The 21,878-nt window shown below is 32.9% G+C and overlaps 2 protein-coding genes across 4 annotated transcripts; one reads left to right on the forward strand and one right to left on the reverse strand.

Moving 5' to 3' along the window:
- Positions 1 to 1,031: 1,031 nt before the first annotated feature.
- On the reverse strand, positions 1,032 to 17,929 carry LOC116772643 (nucleoprotein TPR). 2 transcript variants are annotated; one of them, XM_032664887.2, is made up of 15 exons: positions 17,915 to 17,929; positions 16,714 to 16,899; positions 9,505 to 14,391; positions 9,169 to 9,374; positions 8,730 to 8,819; positions 8,526 to 8,661; positions 7,927 to 8,309; positions 7,707 to 7,835; positions 6,853 to 6,954; positions 6,308 to 6,452; positions 5,760 to 5,859; positions 5,497 to 5,648; positions 5,214 to 5,308; positions 4,648 to 4,768; positions 1,032 to 2,023 (listed from the first exon to the last, which is right to left on the reverse strand). In XM_032664887.2, exons 2-15 carry the CDS (start codon positions 16,889 to 16,891, stop codon positions 1,941 to 1,943), a joined length of 6,807 nt encoding a protein of 2,268 aa, XP_032520778.2. In that variant the 5' UTR covers positions 16,892 to 16,899; positions 17,915 to 17,929; the 3' UTR covers positions 1,032 to 1,940. The 2 variants fall into 2 exon arrangements, with proteins under 2 accessions (XP_032520778.2, XP_032520777.2); XM_032664886.2 differs by having other exon boundaries at positions 4,648 to 4,771.
- On the forward strand, positions 17,608 to 21,835 carry LOC116772386 (cAMP-dependent protein kinase type I regulatory subunit). Of its 2 annotated transcripts, none has more exons than XM_032664555.2 (7): positions 17,608 to 17,824; positions 18,913 to 19,074; positions 19,174 to 19,374; positions 19,642 to 19,861; positions 20,189 to 20,311; positions 20,517 to 20,685; positions 21,020 to 21,835. In XM_032664555.2, exons 1-7 carry the CDS (start codon positions 17,663 to 17,665, stop codon positions 21,102 to 21,104), a joined length of 1,122 nt encoding a protein of 373 aa, XP_032520446.1. In that variant the 5' UTR covers positions 17,608 to 17,662; the 3' UTR covers positions 21,105 to 21,835. The 2 variants fall into 2 exon arrangements, with proteins under 2 accessions (XP_032520446.1, XP_032520447.1); XM_032664556.2 differs by lacking the exon at positions 17,608 to 17,824 and adding an exon at positions 18,096 to 18,233.
- Positions 21,836 to 21,878: the final 43 nt, after the last annotated feature.

Below are 21,878 nucleotides of genomic sequence, written 5' to 3' on the forward strand. Positions count from 1 at the left end.
GATGATAGTTGTATATTGTTTTACTTTATACCCGAGTTGTACCTAGCTATTGGACAGGAAATATGGCCTATTATAAATAATTATTCTTGCCTGCGGTGAAACATGTAATTTTAGTTTTGTTAGTGATGTCTAATGTAACGCAGGCTAAATTTCAGCTATAAAGGTATCTTTTTAGTAATAAAATTGTTCGTTGTTTGCTACAGCACAACGCATGCGAATTGGATATGATCGATATAAGGCACAAATATGACGTCATTTGAATAACATTTTGCAAATGTACAATATAAAAAATATTTTCACATTTTGAAGCCATGAATATATGAAATGTTTTTCAAACAGCTTTGACTGCTCACAAGTCTTCGCTTTTAGAGTGTTTATAAATCTAAAATAGTCTTGATAGCTATTATATGTATTATTGGTATAAAATTCGTTAAATTAAAAAAATTTTATATTGTTGAGGCAAATACCTTTTTAATGAAAGCAAAAATACTATTACTTTTAAATAGGAAAATTTTGTATATTTGTGTTTTAACGCAAAATAATTGTAACGAGAATATTAAATAAGAAAATTAAAAGCTAATTAACTTCATAATGTATAGCTTTATATCTTCGAGGTGTCCATCAATGTATAAGGGGAATTAAAACCACGTCGCATAACTAAAATTATAAAATCCTTGTCATCTTCGAAACATAAATAAAAGGAATTCGATTTTTAAATAGTGACAGATAATTCTTCATTTTTTTTTTTAGGAGGTATGAGATCTTCAATTTTGAGAGATATGATCAGTTTCATTATTTCAATATGGCAACATTTTCGTTCAAAATCCTTGGAAACCAGAACTCAGAAGTAAAGACAACATTTGAAACCTATAAGCCAATTAAATATGTTAAGTCTCCTCTGTGAACTACAGAGTAAATGAATAAATAAATTAAGTTATAATATACATGTAGGTGTAAAAACCATTATTTAGTGTTTTACCAAGTTCATTAGGAAAGTAGGCTATTACACACAAAAAACTTAAATAACAAAGTTTTCTTGTACGTAATCTTTATTCATATTTTTTCAACATTCTACAATCATTGAATAAAAGCTTATTTTCTGGGTATAAGTTATAGGACAGTTAACCTTAAATGCAAATACACATTTTTTTTGTTATAAAAATTGTACGACATTTGATATAATAAACAGAAAACATGCTTAGTATATAATAAGGTACGTCAAAATTATGTATTCAAGACAATATATTGTATAGATATCATTAAATGGAAATGTTTGACTTACACACTAACTGGAAGTTAACACATAAGTTATATTATATTAATAGTTTATAACCGTACACAGGTTACACAACTCAAGACTTATTATTGTTAAGAAATATATATGTGAAACCTGTTTCATAATATATATATATATATTTATCAAAAATTTTGTTCAAAAGATGCATAAGTATCAAAGTAACAGAAGTTAGGGATAGATAATCATTAAGTTACATATGTTTGGACAAAAACACATTAATTTTAAAGTTACTAGTATTTTATAAAACCGCAGTCAGAGATGTATTCCTTAACATTGCTATGTGTATGTTCATGCACAATTAGTTACACAGTGCACAATTCCACAACCATTCCCGCACATACTTAAAAATATAAGCGCTATCAATACTATAATACTAATAAAGATGAAAGTACCTAGTCGACAACATAAAGTTGTATTTTAACAACTGAGATATTAGATTAAGAAATAGTGTATTCAGTATTGTTGTGTGTGTTCTTAGCACACGCTTGCATCGTATACCGTTATATTCGACGATGTTTTTGATTTGAGCAATTTTATTGGGACATAAAGCTTTGGAACTGACCGCGTACAGGATGGCGATGCAAGTCGTAGTAAAAAACTAGTATAATTATGTATTTAGTATTGTTTTATAATTTTTTTAGATTTAGAAACGCATGTAGTTGTGCGATCTTCTGGCCGGACGACCGCGCGGGCGTGAACCGCGACCTCGGGCTCCGCTCTCGCTGTCTGTTGAAGAATATTATACATTTATTACAAACAATATATATACATCAGAACAATATATAAGGGAAATTTATTCCACAAACAAACTTAAATATAAAACCTAATTCATATTTCTTCTTAAAGAAAATATATTTTTTTAGTATATTTAATTGGTTTGTATGGAAAACCAACTGTATAAGCTTCACTATTATGGAACATAGTTGCTACGGCCAGCATAGTGTTGTTTTGTTTAGTTATAAAGAATTATTTTAAAGGCTTTTTTTAAACTTTGGACTAGATTTAACTGTTAAGATATATTACAATTTTATAATTTTTCATATGAAGGTTTCCTTTAACTGATTACAAAGGCATATTATACGCTTCGTTTTAATAACTACAGTTTTTTTCGATTTCATTGAATTGTAATTAAGCATAATATTAAAACACATTTTTGATTGAGTAACCGTTAAGAAATTCAAAATTGAATAGTTTTTGAAGTGAAACTTCTAATGCGCCTTCCAGCAAGGTTGCGTTAAACGTTTAACGCTCTGGGCATAGGGGGAGGAGGAATGTAAAAAGAGACAGAGTGAGAGGGAACTCGTGGCGCTCGAAAGCATGTGGACAATCAATTGTGACTTGTAATTAATGATAACGAAGTTTGTCTGGAAGAAACACTAAAAATTCCTTAAAAAGCAATTTCTACATAATGAGATCTAAGATTTTCGCGAGTATTCATTTAAATGAAACTAGTATTATTCGGATGAACTACGCGGATTTTATTATTTAAAAACTACATAATCCCGACGTTTCGGTTACTTTGCAGCAACCAGCAACGCAGATTTAAATAATAAAATCCGCGTAGTAAATCCGAATAATACTAGTTTCATTTAAGCAATTTCTACCCCTTCCTGTTTTTATTCCAACATTACAAAGTTTCACTTCTTCCGCGCGGAGGGACTTCACACACAATTAATTTTTTTTCAGTTTATTTTACTTTAAGCTATGAATAACCACAGAGTAATCAAAATTATAATACGCTAATTTAAAGAGAATATTGTCATTGTCAGAATATTCTACGATTCCAGTGTGAGTGAAGCCTTAGCATGAATTAAAACAATAAATATTAATAAATACAATTTAAGCTAATACGTCATTGTTTTCTAATTTTGAATTACCGATTAATTATTGTTTATCTCATTTTTTTTATTTAAAAAAAAATTTTTTTTCAATGAAATATAAGTGTACATGTATATAATACAATTAAAAATGCTTCACAGCACAAATATTTTACTGTACAAATTCATTGTGATACTACTTGATGAATTTAAATTCATATAAAAAAATTCATACATTACATTCTGCTTTAAATATTATAACTCCTATATTAGAATATTAATAGCTCCGTCATTATAAAATGTGACCTGGTTACATATTACATTAAAGAACCAGAGCACAGCAATTAATGTTGCATATAAAATACTGAATGTGATAAGACATTCAAACAAGATTGTGTAAGACTGTAATGTATTAAATTCATACTATTCACGTTTAAATTCTTTTTTTTTTTTCTCTTATAGCGCCTTATTGTTTTGTACCAGTCATATTGTAAGGATAGGTTACATTGAGAATTAAGTCAGGTTTTGCTTATTTTTCCAGAAACGAATGGAGGGCACGAAGGACGAAAATAGTATTAATATAATATAAATTACATATAAGTAAAGTATGCTGATTATCTGTAGTTAAGATATAATTCATATTTGCCAAGTCATGTTTAAAGCTGCTTGGCTGTATGTCATAGTTCAAAGCAGTATCGTCAGCTAACATATAAAAAAAATTAAACTTTTGAAAGTTACTTGAAATATTTTAAAGATAGAACTGATAAGTATCAAAGTACTGGATATATTTTTACTTCCTACATCGTTATGGCTTGTGAGAAATATGAGATATTAATTAAATATAAAGTTATAAATATACAACTATGTTTTAGCCACTGCCTGTTCAGTTGTGTATCTTGCAAATATGTAAATTTAATTGATATCTCAAACAAAAAAGGGTTATGTCATATCAGATAGTTAAAATTACAGAAGTGTATACTTGGACTTTATCTGAACAGACTGTGTGAACACATAGTGTGATGCTTAAGAATAGTACTATACATTTTTAAATAGTAATTTTTAAGAAGTTTTTTAAATTCTATCGAGACAAGAGTATCTATTGACGAGAGCGTTCAGACAAGAATAAGCTACAGTTAAGTAAACTAAGTCAAAAATGAACACTTGTAAGGGAATATGTGCGGTGTTTACTGAAATTGGAGACCTAAGAAAGTGTGGGAATATTATGAAGGGCTTTACTTATAACTGATAGTAAATTTTTCAAACTATTTGTTAAGTTTTAAGGAAATAGAACTCTTAAAATATAAAGGTTTGTTACACTTTGTATCTATATATATATCTCTATAGAATATTTTTGAATCCGAATTTACATCTAAATCTCTAAAAGTATCTTTAAAACTTTTACATTTACATATATGATGCTTTTTTAATACGAAATTTAATAGTTTACATAAACACAGGTAAAACAGCAATGTTCTGACCAAGTCAGTGTACCAATATTACTTGAATGATATGTTTCATAGTTTGTGTTGTTACCAGCGGCTCTCATCCAACGATGGTGTCCGGCCGGTGATGGTGATGGTGAGGGTGATGGGGGCGGCGGACCAGCACGTCGGGGGGCTGCACTAGCCTCCGCCTCCCGACCCTCCTCCGCCACCTGCTGAAGTACATTATATATAAGGAATCCTGTTCAACTTCTATATTTATATATGAAAAAAAAAATCTCGCTACACTTGTTGTTAGTCAAATGTTTGCTTATGAGCTATTGACTGGTACAAAAAACCTTCTCTTTCTTAGAAAAAGCAATCAAAAGACTAAGGGATTGAATTAGAAGTAATCCTGTCTTAAAGCAAAATATTGTATCTAAGGAGATAAACATAGCACCTAGTATTCAAAAGATAACTTAGACTTCAAGCCTGTTAGAGTTGAATTGGTCAATTCTTAACTGATTGTTTATAAACAAAGAATAAGTCTCAGTTGATTTCCTCGTAAGTCTTAAAGTTCACTTTAATCACACGTACGGGAACTTGAAAACTCGGTAAGAGTATAAATTGCTTGTTTTATCTTTTATATATTCCATAAAGATACAAATAATAACCAACCTGGTGCGGTGAGGACGGTTCGCTTCCCTGTGAACTGACAGCCGCCGCTTCTTCCTCGCCGCGGGACTCCTCCCACTCGCGGTCACCCTCCGCACCTACGATTCATTAGATATTTCACATTGATGTATATGACATTTGTAGTTATGTTGCGTGTGGTAATGCAACGTCTACGTAACAGACAACGTTTTTGTGTTGGCTGTGCGTAACAAGACGCGTGTGTGTGTGTGTGTTGCGTGTAGGTAACAGTATACGTGTGTCTGTGTGCGTGATTCCAAACACTCACGAGTGTGGTGTGATGCGTGTGGCGGGGGTAGTGCAGCGGCTAAGTCCGCGTGTGTGTCGTGGTGTGACGCAGCGCCGCCGGCCTCCGCGAACGTAAACCGAGCGCCTGCGCCCTCCGGACCGCCCACCGGTGAAACTACTGCTTCACCGAACCTGACAATAATTCATGTAATTAAAAAATTACATTCCGAACAAAGTACGTATATATGTATGTAAGTGTACGTATATGTATGTATTAAGAATCTAAGACAACATTTAGCTCACCCGTCATTTCGTCTGGGAACATATAGTGTAGGTGTTGATGGTACAATACTGTCATCTCCATCGTCGGCACCGTTCCCACCGAGCGATAGAGCTCCGCTGGCTATAGGATATAAATAAAAACCGAAATATATAATAAAAATAATTTAACCATACAAATAAATATCCCTATCCAATATTATAGCTCTGATAATAACGACCTATGACTAATATCAAATTTATCATAGGAACAATAGTGGCGGCTTCATAATATATCTGATTTATTTAAATCATTGTTTTGTTTGGAATAAGATGTCACAAATTTTTAAATTTCTGTTAATTAAGAAATTATGTATTTAGTTATTGTATATTTAATGCCTTAATCAACTTCGTGATTTGATCTCAGATAAACTTTGTTTATAAATTGTGAAAATTTGAGCTTATTTAAAGAAAACCATACATTTACCAACACTATCTTAGCTAACTTTTTTTTATACATTTTGTTTAGATATATATACATTTTTTTATATAATTGAAAATAATCAATAGCACCACTAGTGACAGTGTCTTACGTTCAGTGCCACTGCTGATGGCCTCTATTTGCTGTATGGGTGCAGGTTCGCTGTCCGGTTCGGCGACAGGCGCGGCCGCCTCCGAGCGCTCGCCCGCCTCGTCTGCATCCGCCGCGCCCGTTTCCGGGGACTGCAGTGGAGACTCCTGGGTACAGGAAAATTATTAAGGGTTATATAATCTACATAAGAATACTATAAAGGATTAAAAAGTTACAAGTAGTCTGTTTTCGAAGTATAATCGAGTTAATGAGTCTGTGGTCATATAATTTACAAATAAGTGTTTGGTCTGACATATGTATAACGTATATTTATGTTGCAAATGTAAAGTTCAAATCAAATTTCATGTGAGAATATCTGAAAGACGAGGCATACAAATATTGTAGGTTGTCACATTGAAACAAAATACCCATTACAAACAATGTTTTTCGTTAGTGAAAACAAATTTGAAGTTCAACGTTTCCTGGAACTAGAGTGGAACATCTACACAAACATATATCTGTCGTTGTAAACATTACCCATTTATAGTACAAGTGCTATTTACTAACCTGTCGCGCAGTACTCTCTTCTTCCCCCTCCACATCCTCCTCTTCCTCTCCCCCCTCTACTTCCTGCTCTTCCTCCATATCTTCTTCGTCTTCCTCTCCTTCCTAATAGAGTAACAGCATTATTTAATATAAGTCTCGCTATGTTAGAGTATACCAAATAAGCCGCTTTATAGAAAATATTCCATTGTTATAACGGCGTTTCATAATTAATCATTTATATAAAATAAATGTACCAATGGGTATCCCATAGAATACTAAGCAGCTGTCTGATTTTTTCCTTGCTCAAGGCTGACTAGATTGGTTTTACTCATGTTGTGAAACCAGTATGATTTTTGCACGTCACTATATGCGGTCTAACGCAATAAGGTAACATGTGGCAGCGCCTGCCCAGATTTAATAGTAGTATTCCACAAACGAGAGCACCTGTGCTTTGTATGGACAGAGAAGCTGTCCCGGTGTTAAACACTGATGTGCTTTTACAAGGGCACCGAGTTTCTTTGCAGCCTCAACTTTGCACTCAATGAACTGCCCAAAGTCAAGATTCGAGAACGCCTCTATACCCAGTAATTGATGGCGGTTGGGGTATTTCAAAGAAACATTCAGATAAGTTGTAGTGAAGGTAAAAGGACTCCTTGGTGGTGAAGAGACTCGTATGAGTTTTGGTGGCATTATATTTTACATCACTATATTCGGAGACTGTCTGCTGAATATTTGTTACTAACTAGCAATAATTGGATAGGTTGCTGTAACATTCCATAATTATTTGTTAAACATGTCATAACATAATAATGTTGATAGGCATATTAAATTTTGGCTTAAAATCAGAACGCAATGAGTTTAGTACAAACTCTTACCCTGTACATAGTTCCTGTGCATCTTTCATCGTCTTCTTCAGAGTCAACTACTATCACGCCTTCGTCATCTTGGTCGCAGCGAGATGATGTTGGTACCTGATACTCCACTTCTACAGAACGCTCGAAGCCCTGAAAGTTATTAAAATTATAGATCGAATTTTTTGTTCTTGCTATTTTATTAGGTTATATCACAATGAATTTATTGATAAAAGAGATTAACCTGCACCCTCGTCCGCTTAGCGGTGACTGGTCGCTGTTGCAGTCTTCGTTTCTGTGGGCGAGCATCTGGTGGCGCGTGTGACGTGCTTACACCGGGCGGCGGGTGGGACGTACTGACGCCAGGGGCAGCATGAGAAGTGCTGACGCCGGGAGCAGCGTGGGAAGTGCTGACGCCGGGAGCAGCGTGGGAAGTACTAACGCCGGGAGCAGCGTGGGAAGTACTAACGCCAGGGGCAGCGTGGGTAGTAGTCACCCCGGGCGCCGTGTGAGACGTGCTGACTCCGGGAGCTGTATGAGAAGTGCTGACTAGTGGAGTGGCGTGTGATGTACTGACACCGGACTGACCGCTCGTTCCCGTGGACGTGGAACCCGCGCTTACTGTACCTACCGAGGTAAGAAATCTTCATATTATACGAAACAATGTAACTTTGGATGGATGTGTTGAATTGTTATTTACAGCAGTGTAGCTTATATATGAGAATATCATATTAAAATTTAATAGAAGAATTGTGCCTAGAATACACGGATGCGTTGGCAAAGCAGCAGTAAGCACCTAAAAACATATTTTAAAATTTTTAATAGTATATGTGCAGCACCTACCCGCGTTAGGTGCAGCGGCGGTTGATTGCGGGGCGTTGGTGGCGCCGGGCGCGGCCGAGCTAGCGGCCGGAGTGACCACAGCACCGGAATTAACACCGCTAGGTTGTTCTATACGAGGCATCACGAGCGCTACAGCCTGATAACATATTTGGTTAGTCGGTTACAGTACGAGTCTCTTGAATTACGTATGGGTCATACACGAACCTGCTGCGGCGCTGTGGAATGTGATGAAGATTGTGCTGTATTGTCACTAGAAACCGCACTTCCCATACCTACATCACTCGTATCCATATCCTGGAGACATTGAATATAAAATTAATAGCGAAAATATTATAAAAGCGGACTGTTTTGTGAATAAAACAGAAGATTATTAATTTTTGACATAATTTTACTAACCAGGTTGTTTTATTTTATTTTTTTCGTATGTGTTACAATAAAAAAAGAATAAAGCTTATAGCCATAATGTTTTTAGTTCCTAATGCTAACGAAAACGAAAAAACATCTACGTGTATAATTTGAGCTCAATTATCATACTTATCAATACATGCATTTGTATTTTGCTATTCTAACGAAATTACAAAATATGATTAATTTACTAAACTTAATACAACTACTGTTTTTTTCTCTTGCTAAAGTAAGTTACCTGAGTGGATTCCGGCGGTGTAGTTCCAGCCGAGGCGGCGGATGCTAAGGAAGCCCTCGGCAATGGACGCGAGGATGAAGCAGGCATGTATTCGGTGCTGTGAGCATCGTGAGGCGCTGTTGGGCCAACTTGGGCCATAGGACGAATAGACGCTAATGGAGTCTCGCCACCACGACGACTTGCGGACACACTCTGCTGTGCCACACCTAGATATAGATTGGAAAGGTAGGTACAGGTAGGTAGGCTTATAATTAGTCACTTAAACGTTTTGATGGTTAGTAATCGATTTTTTTTAACGCTTTTTTTATTTAAGTATTGAAATTTGATATTTCTCACCTGCCATTGGTTTGATGTTTGCTGTTGGTGGATCGGATGTTGTTTTTTCAGTAGTGGCCTGTTGTTTTCCTGTTGAAGATTGATTCGCTAGTTGCCTTTGCAACATATTCACTTTTTGCATCAACGCTTCAATCTCCCTACTTTTCTCAGCTTGCGCCTCCTTTTCTAGTCTAGATAAACGTCCCTCATATTGCGATTTAATCAGTTCTAGCCTCGCATCTTGCTCATCGCGTGTGCTTTGTTCGATGGTACCAATTTTTGTACGTGATTCGTCTAGTTCTCTGCTAAGACTGTTTTTAAGTTCAGTTAATTGAACAATTTTACTCTTTGCCTGTTTCAAAACCTGCTTGGCTTTTTCTTCTTTATCCATATTTGCAGTTTTGAGCGTTTCAATTTCTTGTTTCAGTTTCTCATTATTTGATTTCTCAGATTCTAGTTGTGCTTGAATTTCACTTAATTGTTCTTCCACTTTTTTCGTACTCTCCACTAAAGAAGCGCCAGCTGCGGCTGCATCTCCTTCATTTTTCTTCTTCTCTTCTTCCACCGTCTTTACCAATTCTTCATACTGTCCCTTATATTTTTTGGCAATTTTTCGGATTTGCATTTCCTTATTCTTGATGTCATTAAGAGAAGCTTCTTTATTGGAAAGCTCTTCTGTTAGTTTGTTGTTAGTCTCAGTGGTCGAATTATGTTCTGCCTTGACTCTTCCTAATTCTTCTGTAAGTCGTGCCATGTCATCTTTAAGTACTTGCAGCTCCTCATTGAGTTTTTTATTTTCCTCCACAATATTATTATGCTGTCTGGAAAGTAGTGAATATTGTTCTTCTAACTTGGATTTTTCTATTTTGATTGAAGATAATTCTTCGTTTAATTTTTTATTAGATTCCTTTTCATTCGTCAACATTTTAGCCAACGTTTCTCTTTCATTCTGTAGACGTTTCCAGTCTTCTGGACTATTTTTATTAGCACGTTCAACAAGAGCGTTGACTCTTGTCCTCCATCTTGCACAATCCGCCTTAAATGACGTGTTTTCAGTTTGCAGCGTATCATTCTTTGATGTTAAATCACTTATTTTCTCCTGAAGCGGACTAAGTTGGTCTTCTAAAGACTTCACCATAGTTGTTAGTTCATCAACACGGATGGTTAATGTATCTCGTTCCTCTCTTAAAATTCTATTACTGTCAGTTAACGCATTAAGTGTTTCAACTTTTCTCAATATATCCGATTGCTTGGACACTGTTACCATATTAACTTCCGATTTTTCTCTTTCGGAAGCTAGTAACAGTTTACTCTCGTCCAATTGTTTCTCAGTTATTTCAAGCTGTGATTTTAGCCTCATAGTTTCGGCTTGTAAAATATCAAATTTAGCCATTGCTATATCTTTTTCTTTTCTTAAGAATTTAACTATTTGGAATAATTGTTCAGAAGACTTAACATCCTCTTCTCCAATGGAAATATTCATTGTAGAATCATTAGCTGATTCGTTCATACTTTCTGAACGTGATTTAGAAGCGTGAGAAACAGATAGTTGTGTACCTAATGCTTGTATTTGATCATGCAAAAGGGCATTTTGGTCGTTGAGATCCTTCAAACGTTGAGTCAACTGTTCATTTTCTGCAGTTATTATTTTTTCTCTCTCGATCCAAGCCTGCTTTTCACTTTCCACCTTTTCAATGGCGCTATTTTTGATAGCAACTAACTCATTAATTTGATTTTGCGCCCTGGATAAATCTTCTTTAACACGAGACAATGTTTGAATGTCTGTTGAATGCAAGATCATTTCATGAGTGTATTTTTCTTCTGCATTTTGTACAACCTCAGATAATTTAGTAATCTCGGACCGAGCGACATCGAGATCGCTTCGACAACTCTCGAAGTTAGTCATGACATTCCTTAATTCTTCTTTCGTTGCTTCAAGCTCATTTTTCAAATTGATATTTATGTTAGAATATTCTCCATTTCCTTGAAGAGAGAGTTCCGTTTCCAATTCAGAACATTTATCCTCTAACTGCTGCAACTTCTTAGCATTTTCTGCGAGTTTAGTCTCTGTTTCTGTCTTATATTTCTGATATTCATCATTAAGATTTTTCAATTCTTTTTCAGCACTCTCCGATATGTCACAATATTGTTTTATATGTTCTTTAGCTGTGCTAAGTTGATCTAATAGGGATTTAATTTCAGTTTCTTTATCGTGTAACTTATTTTCTAATTCTTTTATTTTCTTAACGGCATCCAGCGACCCATCTGTACTTGGTGACAGGGCAACTTTTAGTTTCCTAGCAAAATCTTCATTAGCTTTTTCTTTATTGATTAAATCTTCTCTCAGCTGCTGGATTTCTTTTCTCATTAAATCAGCTGCTTCCTTTTCTTCGTTCATGCGTGACTTGGCAGTATCTGTTTGACGTTCAAGATGAGCTGCTAATTCTCTAAACCTATCTTGTTCTTCTTGAAGACGTCTACGTAAAGCTGCGCATTCACGAGTGGCTTCGTCAAGCCTTGTTTCAATTTTAGAACGATTTTCCACCTCTACCCGTTCTAAGCTTGCTTTGATCAATTCCAAATTCTTTAAAAGCAATGATTGCCCCTGTCTTTCTCGATTTTGGATTTCCCTTTCTGTTTGCAATCTTAATTCCGAATCTTTCAATAGCTTGTTTTCTAATTTCAAGTTTTCGCATTGGATCTCTGCAGCTGCGAGCTTTCCTTGCGCGTTTAATATTTCGTCTCTTAAATGTTGCAAGGACACCTCGTGTTTGGCTATGGTAGTATTGTAAGCTTTATTCTTTTCCTCCAATGATGAAATTTGTTTTTTATAAGTATTAATATTTGTTTGCAGTATTTTCAGTCTTTCATTATTGTATTCTGATGTCGAAGCACACTTACTATTGGCAGCAGTAAGTTTAGCTATTTCTTGTCTCATGTTATCAATCTGCTCAAATAACATTCTTTCATTGGTCACCTTCTCTTCTTTGTATGTTTTGTATTCTTCTTTTAAGAGCTCTAATTGTTTTTCAGTTTCTTTAAACTTCGTTTCAAATACTGTAGGATCTACATTTGGTGGTTTTGGTGACTTATCAGGGGTTGTGTCCATCAAGAACGATTCTCGATCAGATTTGTCTAAATCTGACGTATCCAAAGCTGTTGATAGCTCATGTCGCTTACCTTTCATGTGATCGTGGTATAATTTTTTGAACATGTCACGTTGCCTGATCAGACCGTTGACCATTTTTGTTTGTCTATCTTGAGCTTCTGTTAACTCCGTAACTCTTTGTTTCAGTGCTTCGATTTTATTTTCCATTTCACCACTTTCAAATTGTTCTTTCTGGCGTTCTAGTTCCTCTTGTTTATCCGTTAGTTCACGAATCATTCTTAAAAGCTTTTGGTTATTAGCTTGCAATTCTTGTATGTCACTGAAAGTCACTAATGTCTTTGAAATTATTCGTGAAGAGTTGATATCGGAAGTGTTGCTAGTATTTGCTGCGTGCGAAGCGTCGTGATCGCCATTAAGAAGACTACCTCGACTGTGCTCTATCTCCTTCAGCAAAAAGCAGACTTGTCTTCCTAAATCAGCAAGTTCCCCTTTCAGTCTATTATTTTCACGGCTATAATGATTTGCAATTTTAGAGGATTCATTATAGTCGTCCCTGAGTCTATTACATTCTATAACCAGTGAATCAATTTGTTGTGTCAAGGCAGTGTTACTTTCCATTACCTCAACATATTCCGCCTTTTGTTTTTGTAGTAGCGGTACTTTCTCTTCTAGCTCTTGCACGATCTTATTAATGGTTATATTTAGACGGCGATTTTCTTCTTTCTCTTGAGCTAATTCCTCAGTAAGTTTCACAAGCTGTGAATATATCTGGGTCAACGACATACCGGATTTCAAAAGTTTGCTTGCAGTAGCAGCAGATGGAGCCAAATCACTCAGAGCCATATCCAGATTCTGTGCGGCGGCAGCTTTCAGTAAATCATTAGCATGTTCTAACTCATTCTTTAAGGATGATATTATTTCGTTTTTCTTCTCCATAAGTTCTTCATGGTCTAGTTCAGCCTGTTTATATTTAGTTTCTAATTCACCATATTTTTCAGTGGCTTCATTCAGTAATTTCTGTAACTCAGTGATACCTTCTGTTAATTCAGAAGTCTTTGATTCTGCATCGTCATGCATAGTTTTGAACAAATCAGCAAGTTTTGTTTTGGCATCTAATTCTTTTTTATAGTTTTCTGACATTTTGTTCTCTATTTCTCTTTGTTCCATTAAGCGTTGCGTTAGATTTTCAGCACGGCTATTTAGGTTTTTCTTTATTTCATTTAATTGTTCTATTGTTTCGTTTGCTGCATTTAACTCTTCAACCTTCTCAGATAATTGAGTTTCTAAGCTCACCAGCCTGCTTGTATTATTTAATCTCACTGTTTGTAGTTCTGTAGTAAGACGATTCACTTCATCTGTTAAGGAGGCTATCTGGGAATTTAGCAAAACCCTTTCCTGGTCCAGACGTTTTTCACGATATTGTAATGAAAGTTCTTTGCTCTGGATTTCATCATTTAGGGCTAAGGCTTCGCATTTAGAATCAATAGCAGAGCGAAGTTGTTGAGAAAGGGAAGCTTCATTTGCCGTCAGTCTCTCTATTTCGGCATCACGCCGTTGTAGAATCCTTGTTAGATCATTCCTTTCATCCACTGCTGCATCTCTTGCGCTTTTAAGAGATATTGACTCATTCTCTAATCGATAAACTCTTTCACGGGTTTTTTCTAGTTCGGAATTGAGAGAACTGACATGCTTCTCAAGCTCTGTTATGGTTTCCTCAGCAACTAATAATTTCTTAGCAGCATCTTCATACTTAGTTGTTAACTCAAGGATAATAGCTTCAGATGCTGCAATTTTTTCATCTGAAATGTATTGAGGAATTTTATTATGTACTTTTTGCTATAGAAGTTTAAATTTTCATATGAATAAACATCATAATATTAAAAACGCGAAAATACTTGACGAAACTCATATCGATCCAAGATGTTACAGATCCATAAGCATAATAAAAACTATGAGATTTCCTAAAATAATATTTACTTAGTTTTAAACAGGTTTTAGGTTCTACAAATAAAATCTGCACAACCAGCTTTCTACCCTATTATTATTTCTGTTATTTAGATGTAATCACAGCTTTTATATTAAGACAAGTAGTTTATTTTTATAGTATTAATTTAATTAACATAAAATAACTTTTCTTGGAATGCTATAATTTGGATAACATACTGTATGTTTACATTGATTTTTCTTGATCCCCTGAATACAACTCCCCTTAAATATAACAGTTATAGTCCACAACTTATCTGACCAATGGCAGCAGTAAGTGATAACCTAACAATTAAAAGCAGTTGTAATCTATTAACAAAGCTCAGAAGATAACATGATATTTAAAGTGTTACACAACTAAAATATATGTAATTATATTCTTGTATATACACAATTAAAATAAAAATTCCTAATATTCCAGGTATAATTCCAAATGATAGAACTTATAATCTATTCTTTTCTCTATAAATTTGCTTCAAATTTTATTAATGTTGTTTCTTTAGGCTCTAAGTCATATTAAATAATTTTCCATTGTTAATTTCCTAAATGAATTTGTATTTTATATTCAAAATTAATACATATTTATTCTTCAGTAACCAATTATTATAACTTGTTTGGTTTTAATTTTATATCTAGACATATAATTATATACTCTATCGAAATGCCAAAGAATGGTGTAATATGCATGAACTATTTACAACTGAAAAATCTCTATTGAAGCATCTTCAAAAATATGGCTTGAATTTATAGCAATATTATTTACCCCATATTTTTTTACTTTTATTACCCACTTTATTCCAGGATTCAACATTCTCAGTATAAAACAATACAAATTTCGCACAATATCAAAAGAGAGTAAATACTTGTTTTTAGTTTTACTTTTGTATATGACAGTAATTAATTATTAGGATTTACTAGTAATGTAATATAAATTACTATCCTTCTTGATCTCAATATAGTTATATTCTTTGAATATGTATATTTTTTAGTCATTTGATTAATCTTAATATGCTTGTGTTCCCAATGGTTCTTTAAAATTCACATAGTTTTTGTAAATTTGATCTATTTGAGTATTTTCTGTAAATGAATACATTATGAGGGTTAGAGGTAATGTGAAGCAGTTTTGAGTAGAATAACTTCAAGCTTGACCGGCTATCACAATATGGAGCACACACAAAAAAAAAATACATAGTTGTTCACAGAGGAAATATGTAACAGTGATTTGATACAATTATTTATAGACCTGGCAGAAGGCTGGGCACAAATCCGAATGGGGATGCAGACAGCTCCTTAGATAATTTTCCTACAACTAGGTTTACTGCATGCCACATAAATCTATCTATGTTTTATCATCCGATATGCACTTTATATCTTTTCAAAGATCTGTGCATATTACACTGTACTCTCTATAACTTCAGAAATTATCTGACAAGTTCAAGCTTTTGTGAAACTGTAAGATGTACTTGGTTATTTGTGTGGTGGACATGTACATAATAGTACAACCCAACCAGCACTTTTAAGTACTGAAATAATGACTCCTGATACAAACATACAAAATATGTATCCGACAGGATTATATACATATTCTTACATCCAAAAGCATATAATCCTGTCTAGTCATAATTAAAGTTCAGAGAAGTTCAGAGTGAAGAATAAAGTTCAGAGAGAGTTCAAGAAAAAAATTAACAGAAATTTCAATATGAGTTTGAACTTCAAAATGCATTATTTTTATTGAGCCAGCCACATTAATCCTACCTATTGTATTCCAAGTCATATGTTAGGTATAAGGAATGGTTACTTAAGTTTTATGTGTCTCCATAAACTATTAGGCAATAAACAAAAAAATATTACAAAATGTTTACAAAAATTTGTAAATTTTTGTACTGAAAATAAAATAACGAAACAAAAGCATAATCTGTAAAGGGTATTAACAAGTATTTTTGACATTTCTTTAAAATATTATTATATTTGTGCTCTGTGTATGACAGTTGTACATTTCAACAAAGTATAACTTACACTGTGCCTTATGAATAACCTTTTATAATGGAAATATAACCTGTAATATTATTAGTATATAGAATTAATATTATCGAGAAATATAAGTATGTTAAAAATACAGGAGCTGGCCGGCGACTTACCTATTTGCGTTTTACTGGTTTCGTGTAAGGCTTTGGAAGTCAAATATTCTTCAAATTTTTTGTCAATATATGAATTTATTTTATGAACCACGGGATTTGATATGGTAGCAAGTTCGGTTTCTGATAAAACATCGTGTAAATGATTTTTCCCACCGGCTTCCACACTGGCGGCTTCCATCTTTGTCACTGCAAAACGAACATATTTCACAGATGAAAAAAAAATGCACCACATGCATTTACGAAGTATTTTAATATAAAAATACAAACACTAAAAATCATTTGAAGCAAAGAAAGTAAGTTTGTTATAAAAAACATATTTTTATTTAAAAGTCATTATTCCAAAAAACATAAATTTATATTTATAAATGATATTATTTATTATTATATTTATATTCACAATATTCATAATATTTGAGTATTCAAAATAAATTAAAACCGAATTATTAAGTCAAACAAAATATTTTGTTTTATAGCTTTTTCTTTGGATTTAATAATGTTGATTCAAATAATCTTCATTTTTTATTAATATGTAAATGTTGTATAAAATAAATTAGATTTCTATTATAAATAAATATTGGATAAAGTATCTTATAGTTATAAATTTTCCGTTTCCAATTATGTGTATTTATAAAACTGTTACATCAAATGTAGAAACTTAAAAAATAACTTGGGTTAAAAAAAATATTTGATGTTAAAAACATGATTTTTCGTAAATTTCTTAAAACAAAATGAAGTGAATGAACATAAAATTAAATCAATATTTTTATTTGCGGGGATTGTGTTGATTCCCTCATTGGAAAACGTATTAGTGTTGCTCTATTTATATTTTATTAATTGCATTCCTTTATGGCCAAGTTTTTTAAGAATAATATTGACACTGACGTGTTTTGGTCAAATATGTTGAATCTGTATATTATAGACAAATAGAAGTCTCAATTCGATATTGAAAATGGACTCAATGGAGGAAGAACAATGTTTACATCAATGTGCAAGCTATTTCCAGAGCCATAACATACAATTATTATTTAAAGATTGTATAGTTCAACTTTGTTTACATAAACCTGAAAATCCTGTAACTTTTTTGCGACAATATTTTCAAAAATTAGAGAGAGTAAGTTTTGTTTTCAAGCAAAATCATCAAGAACGATTATTATTTGTAATATTAACGTGAATACTTCCTTTTCCTAAAATATAACCTTACCTTAGAATTTTTTGTTTTTCCAACTCGTACATAGTGTTTTGGAGGAAAAAATTCAATTCATTTGATACCTATACTCGAGTTGACAGCTCACTCGAAATAGCACACTTAAAATCCTCTGAGAAGTGGTCTTTATTCAGGCTATTAATATTATCTCCAAACTATATTTAATATCTGCGTAAGTTTACAGTTTCAGTTGAAAATTGGATCATGACATTCTTTAAATTCTGCAGCTATATCTTTAAATTTATCTAGTCTACTAAAACTCTTCCAATTTTTATATATATATTTCTGTGATTGTGATATTAGAATATAAAATATGGTAAGAAATATCAATCTAAATGACAAATGTATTTTAAAAATATTGTAGTGCTGTTCAATGTTCAACCTAAAAGAAGTTTTTATCAAAACCACTTAACTCATATGTTGAGATTTATAAACAAATTTAATCTTCCAGAATATAATTATTATGCAAATTGTTATACAATATAATTATGTAACATCATATAACATACAATGATCATATGCACATTTTTTATATTCTACCGATATGTCTTTTATATCAATTACATATAAATATTGTTTTATTATAAAACACCAACATCATATAGGCCATTTTATATTTTGCAATAGAATAGTTATACTGATATATCATATCTAATAATATCATATAAATGAGATATATCTAATAATAGAGGTAACTGAAGCAGGAACAAAATTTTCAAGGACTAGATAAATATGTGACTTATCTATAAAACAATTGTTTGTCTAGCACTACGCTGTATTTACTGGTGTTGGGAACTATTAATAGAGCTGTTTAGCTCACTATATGTACCATTCCAAATTTTAAATATGACTGTTAGAATATTAAAATTATAAACATGTTATTATCAAATAAACAAGTTTATTAAACAAAAAAAATCTATACTTGGTGATATTACACTTATGTCTATAATATGTTGGTACAAGTTAAAGAAATAACATGTACAATAATCTTATAGGACCAAGTTAAAGCGGCGGCAGCTGCAGCTGCTTCATCTGAAGGTGAGGCAGATGGAGAATTATCACCATTGCCAGTACCCGGCGGTCAATTGCCAAGACGCCGGGGTGGTATCAGCGCTGAACCAGTCACGGAGGAAGATGCTACTAGCTATGTCAAAAAGGTCATATTTTCTTTAGTACATCATCAGATTAAAACAATCAGATTGTAACAAATTTCATACTTTCTTTCTCTACTAAATTCAACATTAAAAATGTTTTAGGTTGTGCCAAAGGATTATAAAACGATGGGTGCATTGTCAAGAGCGATTGCATCAAATGTTCTATTTACTCACTTAGATGAGTGTGAACGAGCGGACATGTTTGATGCCATGTTCCCTGTACAATGTCTACAGGGGGAAACTGTTATCAGACAAGGCGATGAGGGTGACAACTTCTACATCATAGATTCCGGAGAAGTTGAGGTAGTTTAAACAGTATCTACCTTAATTTTAAGCTAAGAAATTTGTCAGTTAAATTTTTATAATACTAAGATTTATATCTTAAATTAATTAATAAACTATTTAAAGTTTGATAAAAAAAATAGTATATTTTTAGCACTGGAATCATAATATTCAAAAGTTACATTTAATTATACTTTTATTATATTATAACATAGATATTCAACTCCTAATGTGAACTAGCCTTAATGTCTAAAAAGAAATATATATAATAAAATGATCAAATTATAGGTTCTAGTGAATGGTGAACCAGTGACAACTATTGGGGAGGGTGGTAGCTTTGGTGAACTGGCACTTATATATGGAACTCCCCGAGCAGCTACAGTACGTGCTCGTACTCCCCTGAAGCTCTGGGGTCTGGATAGAGATTCGTACCGAAGAATCCTAATGGGCTCCACCATCAGGAAGAGAAGAATGTATGACGAGTTTCTCTCAAGAGTGTCCATTTTAGGTGATGATTACATAATATATTTGTTTCTAAAATTACTTTGTAAAAGGATACTTTTGCTTGAGCGAGCTATTTGTTATTTGTGTTAATTCATAACTTCGGAATTGTTGGCATAATATTAATAAATCCTTGTTTGTGTCAAATAATGTTGATAAAGATATGAAAAGTGAAAAATCTCCACAACTTCAACAACAATGTTTTTAGTCATAGAGCTTGATTCACAAAATAGATTTTCATGATTGTATTTTTTATTATCTTTAGATTCCTTACTAAAGCAGACATTACTTATAAGTTCTCTTAAGAAATATATTTGTTTGTTTGTGATTGTAGAAAGCCTAGAAAAATGGGAGCGTTTGACTGTAGCGGATGCACTGGAACCAGTATCGTTTAATGACGGAGAGACCATAGTACGACAGGGTGAACCTGGCAATGACTTCTATATCATTGTCGAAGGTATAAACTATTCTATTACATAATTTACTTATTTGTTGAGATTATACTTTAATTTTTCTCCATACAACAGTCATATTATAATGTATAATTTTATATAACATATTTCGGATATCTATACAGTTCTGCTTGGATTTTTTAATAATTTTTTTACAATTTAATTCATATAAAATCCAAGTGACTATAAAATTGTCTGTTAATGTTGTAGGTACAGCCGTGGTGCTGCAGCAGAGAGGAGGTTCGGGTGATCCGGTCGAGGTGGGGAGATTGGGCCCGTCGGATTACTTCGGGGAGATAGCGTTGTTACTGGACCGACCGCGAGCCGCCACCGTGAGGGCGGACGGACCACTCAAATGTGTCAAATTAGACCGAGCCAGGTATTGCCAGCGTTCAATCATACTGTTTTTCTCTTAATTAGCATTCCTCGGCAAGATTTATGATTTAAACAGAAAAATAATGCAAATTAAAACAGTTTTTCTAATTTTTTGTATTGGATGTGCCATAAATATTATAACCTATATTCTTTAATGTGTGATCATGATAGAAAATGATTATTTTTCGTCATCATTACTTTACATCAATTGCACTGTTTTTATATTAATCTGGTGTCACATGTAAGAAATTAAGTAAAATTCGAAAATCATTTCTTGATTACGAATAATTTATTCAATTGATAAGGATTGTATGTTTAATAACAAATTATTCTTTCAGATTCGAAAGGGTCCTGGGTCTTTGTGCCGATATCTTGAAGCGAAACATCGCGCAGTACAATAGTTTCGTTTCTCTGTCAGTGTAACACTAACCTAATGGATAGGAACGTTGATACTGTTGAGTTGTATGTTTTAATTTTAATACATATGTTATTTGTTTTGTCTCGCTTCTATGCAGCGATTTTATTATTTTGTGCAGAATTGTGTTAATTTTTTTCATAATGTTAATAATATAGAAATTTTTTATGCGTTTATTACTTAAAAGTTGAATGTAAAATAAATACTTACTGTCATATCTCTCCTAACATGTCGTGTAAGAGATGTTACATGGTTTTTATAACTTAATATATTATTATGTTGTGATAAATAGTATGTGGTATTTTAAATTATTTCTAGCACTCTCGTAATGGCAATAGTTAATAAAATTCTTTATGATTATAATCGTAGACTAAAAATGAGTAAAGTTAAACCAACCATTATGTAATTAAATTAAAGTATACGTAAAACTCACTTTAACCCTTGAAAATAATTTAACTATAATAGCACTTGTTAAAACTTGTTTTTCTCAAGAAATAGAATTGTCAGTCACTCAACCACTTATATTAGGTCATAAAAATAATAGTTTTTTACAATTTTGAACTCGTTTAATCTCATGAAATTTTTTTTTTATATACGACACTATCAAAGGAAATAATTGTCCAATTCATGCTAACATTATTAAAATACAGATTATGTGTATGTAAAAAGCTTCACAGATGTTGTTTTTTATTAAATTATTATTAAAATGTTATTATTAATATAAATTTGTTTTAAACTACCAATTTTTATTATACGGATTTCAACAATTCAGTTTTAGACTT

The sequence above is a fragment of the Danaus plexippus genome, chromosome 12 (genome assembly GCF_018135715.1).
Source record: "Danaus plexippus chromosome 12, MEX_DaPlex, whole genome shotgun sequence".
In the NCBI taxonomy this organism is placed as follows: Eukaryota; Metazoa; Arthropoda; class Insecta; order Lepidoptera; family Nymphalidae; genus Danaus; species Danaus plexippus.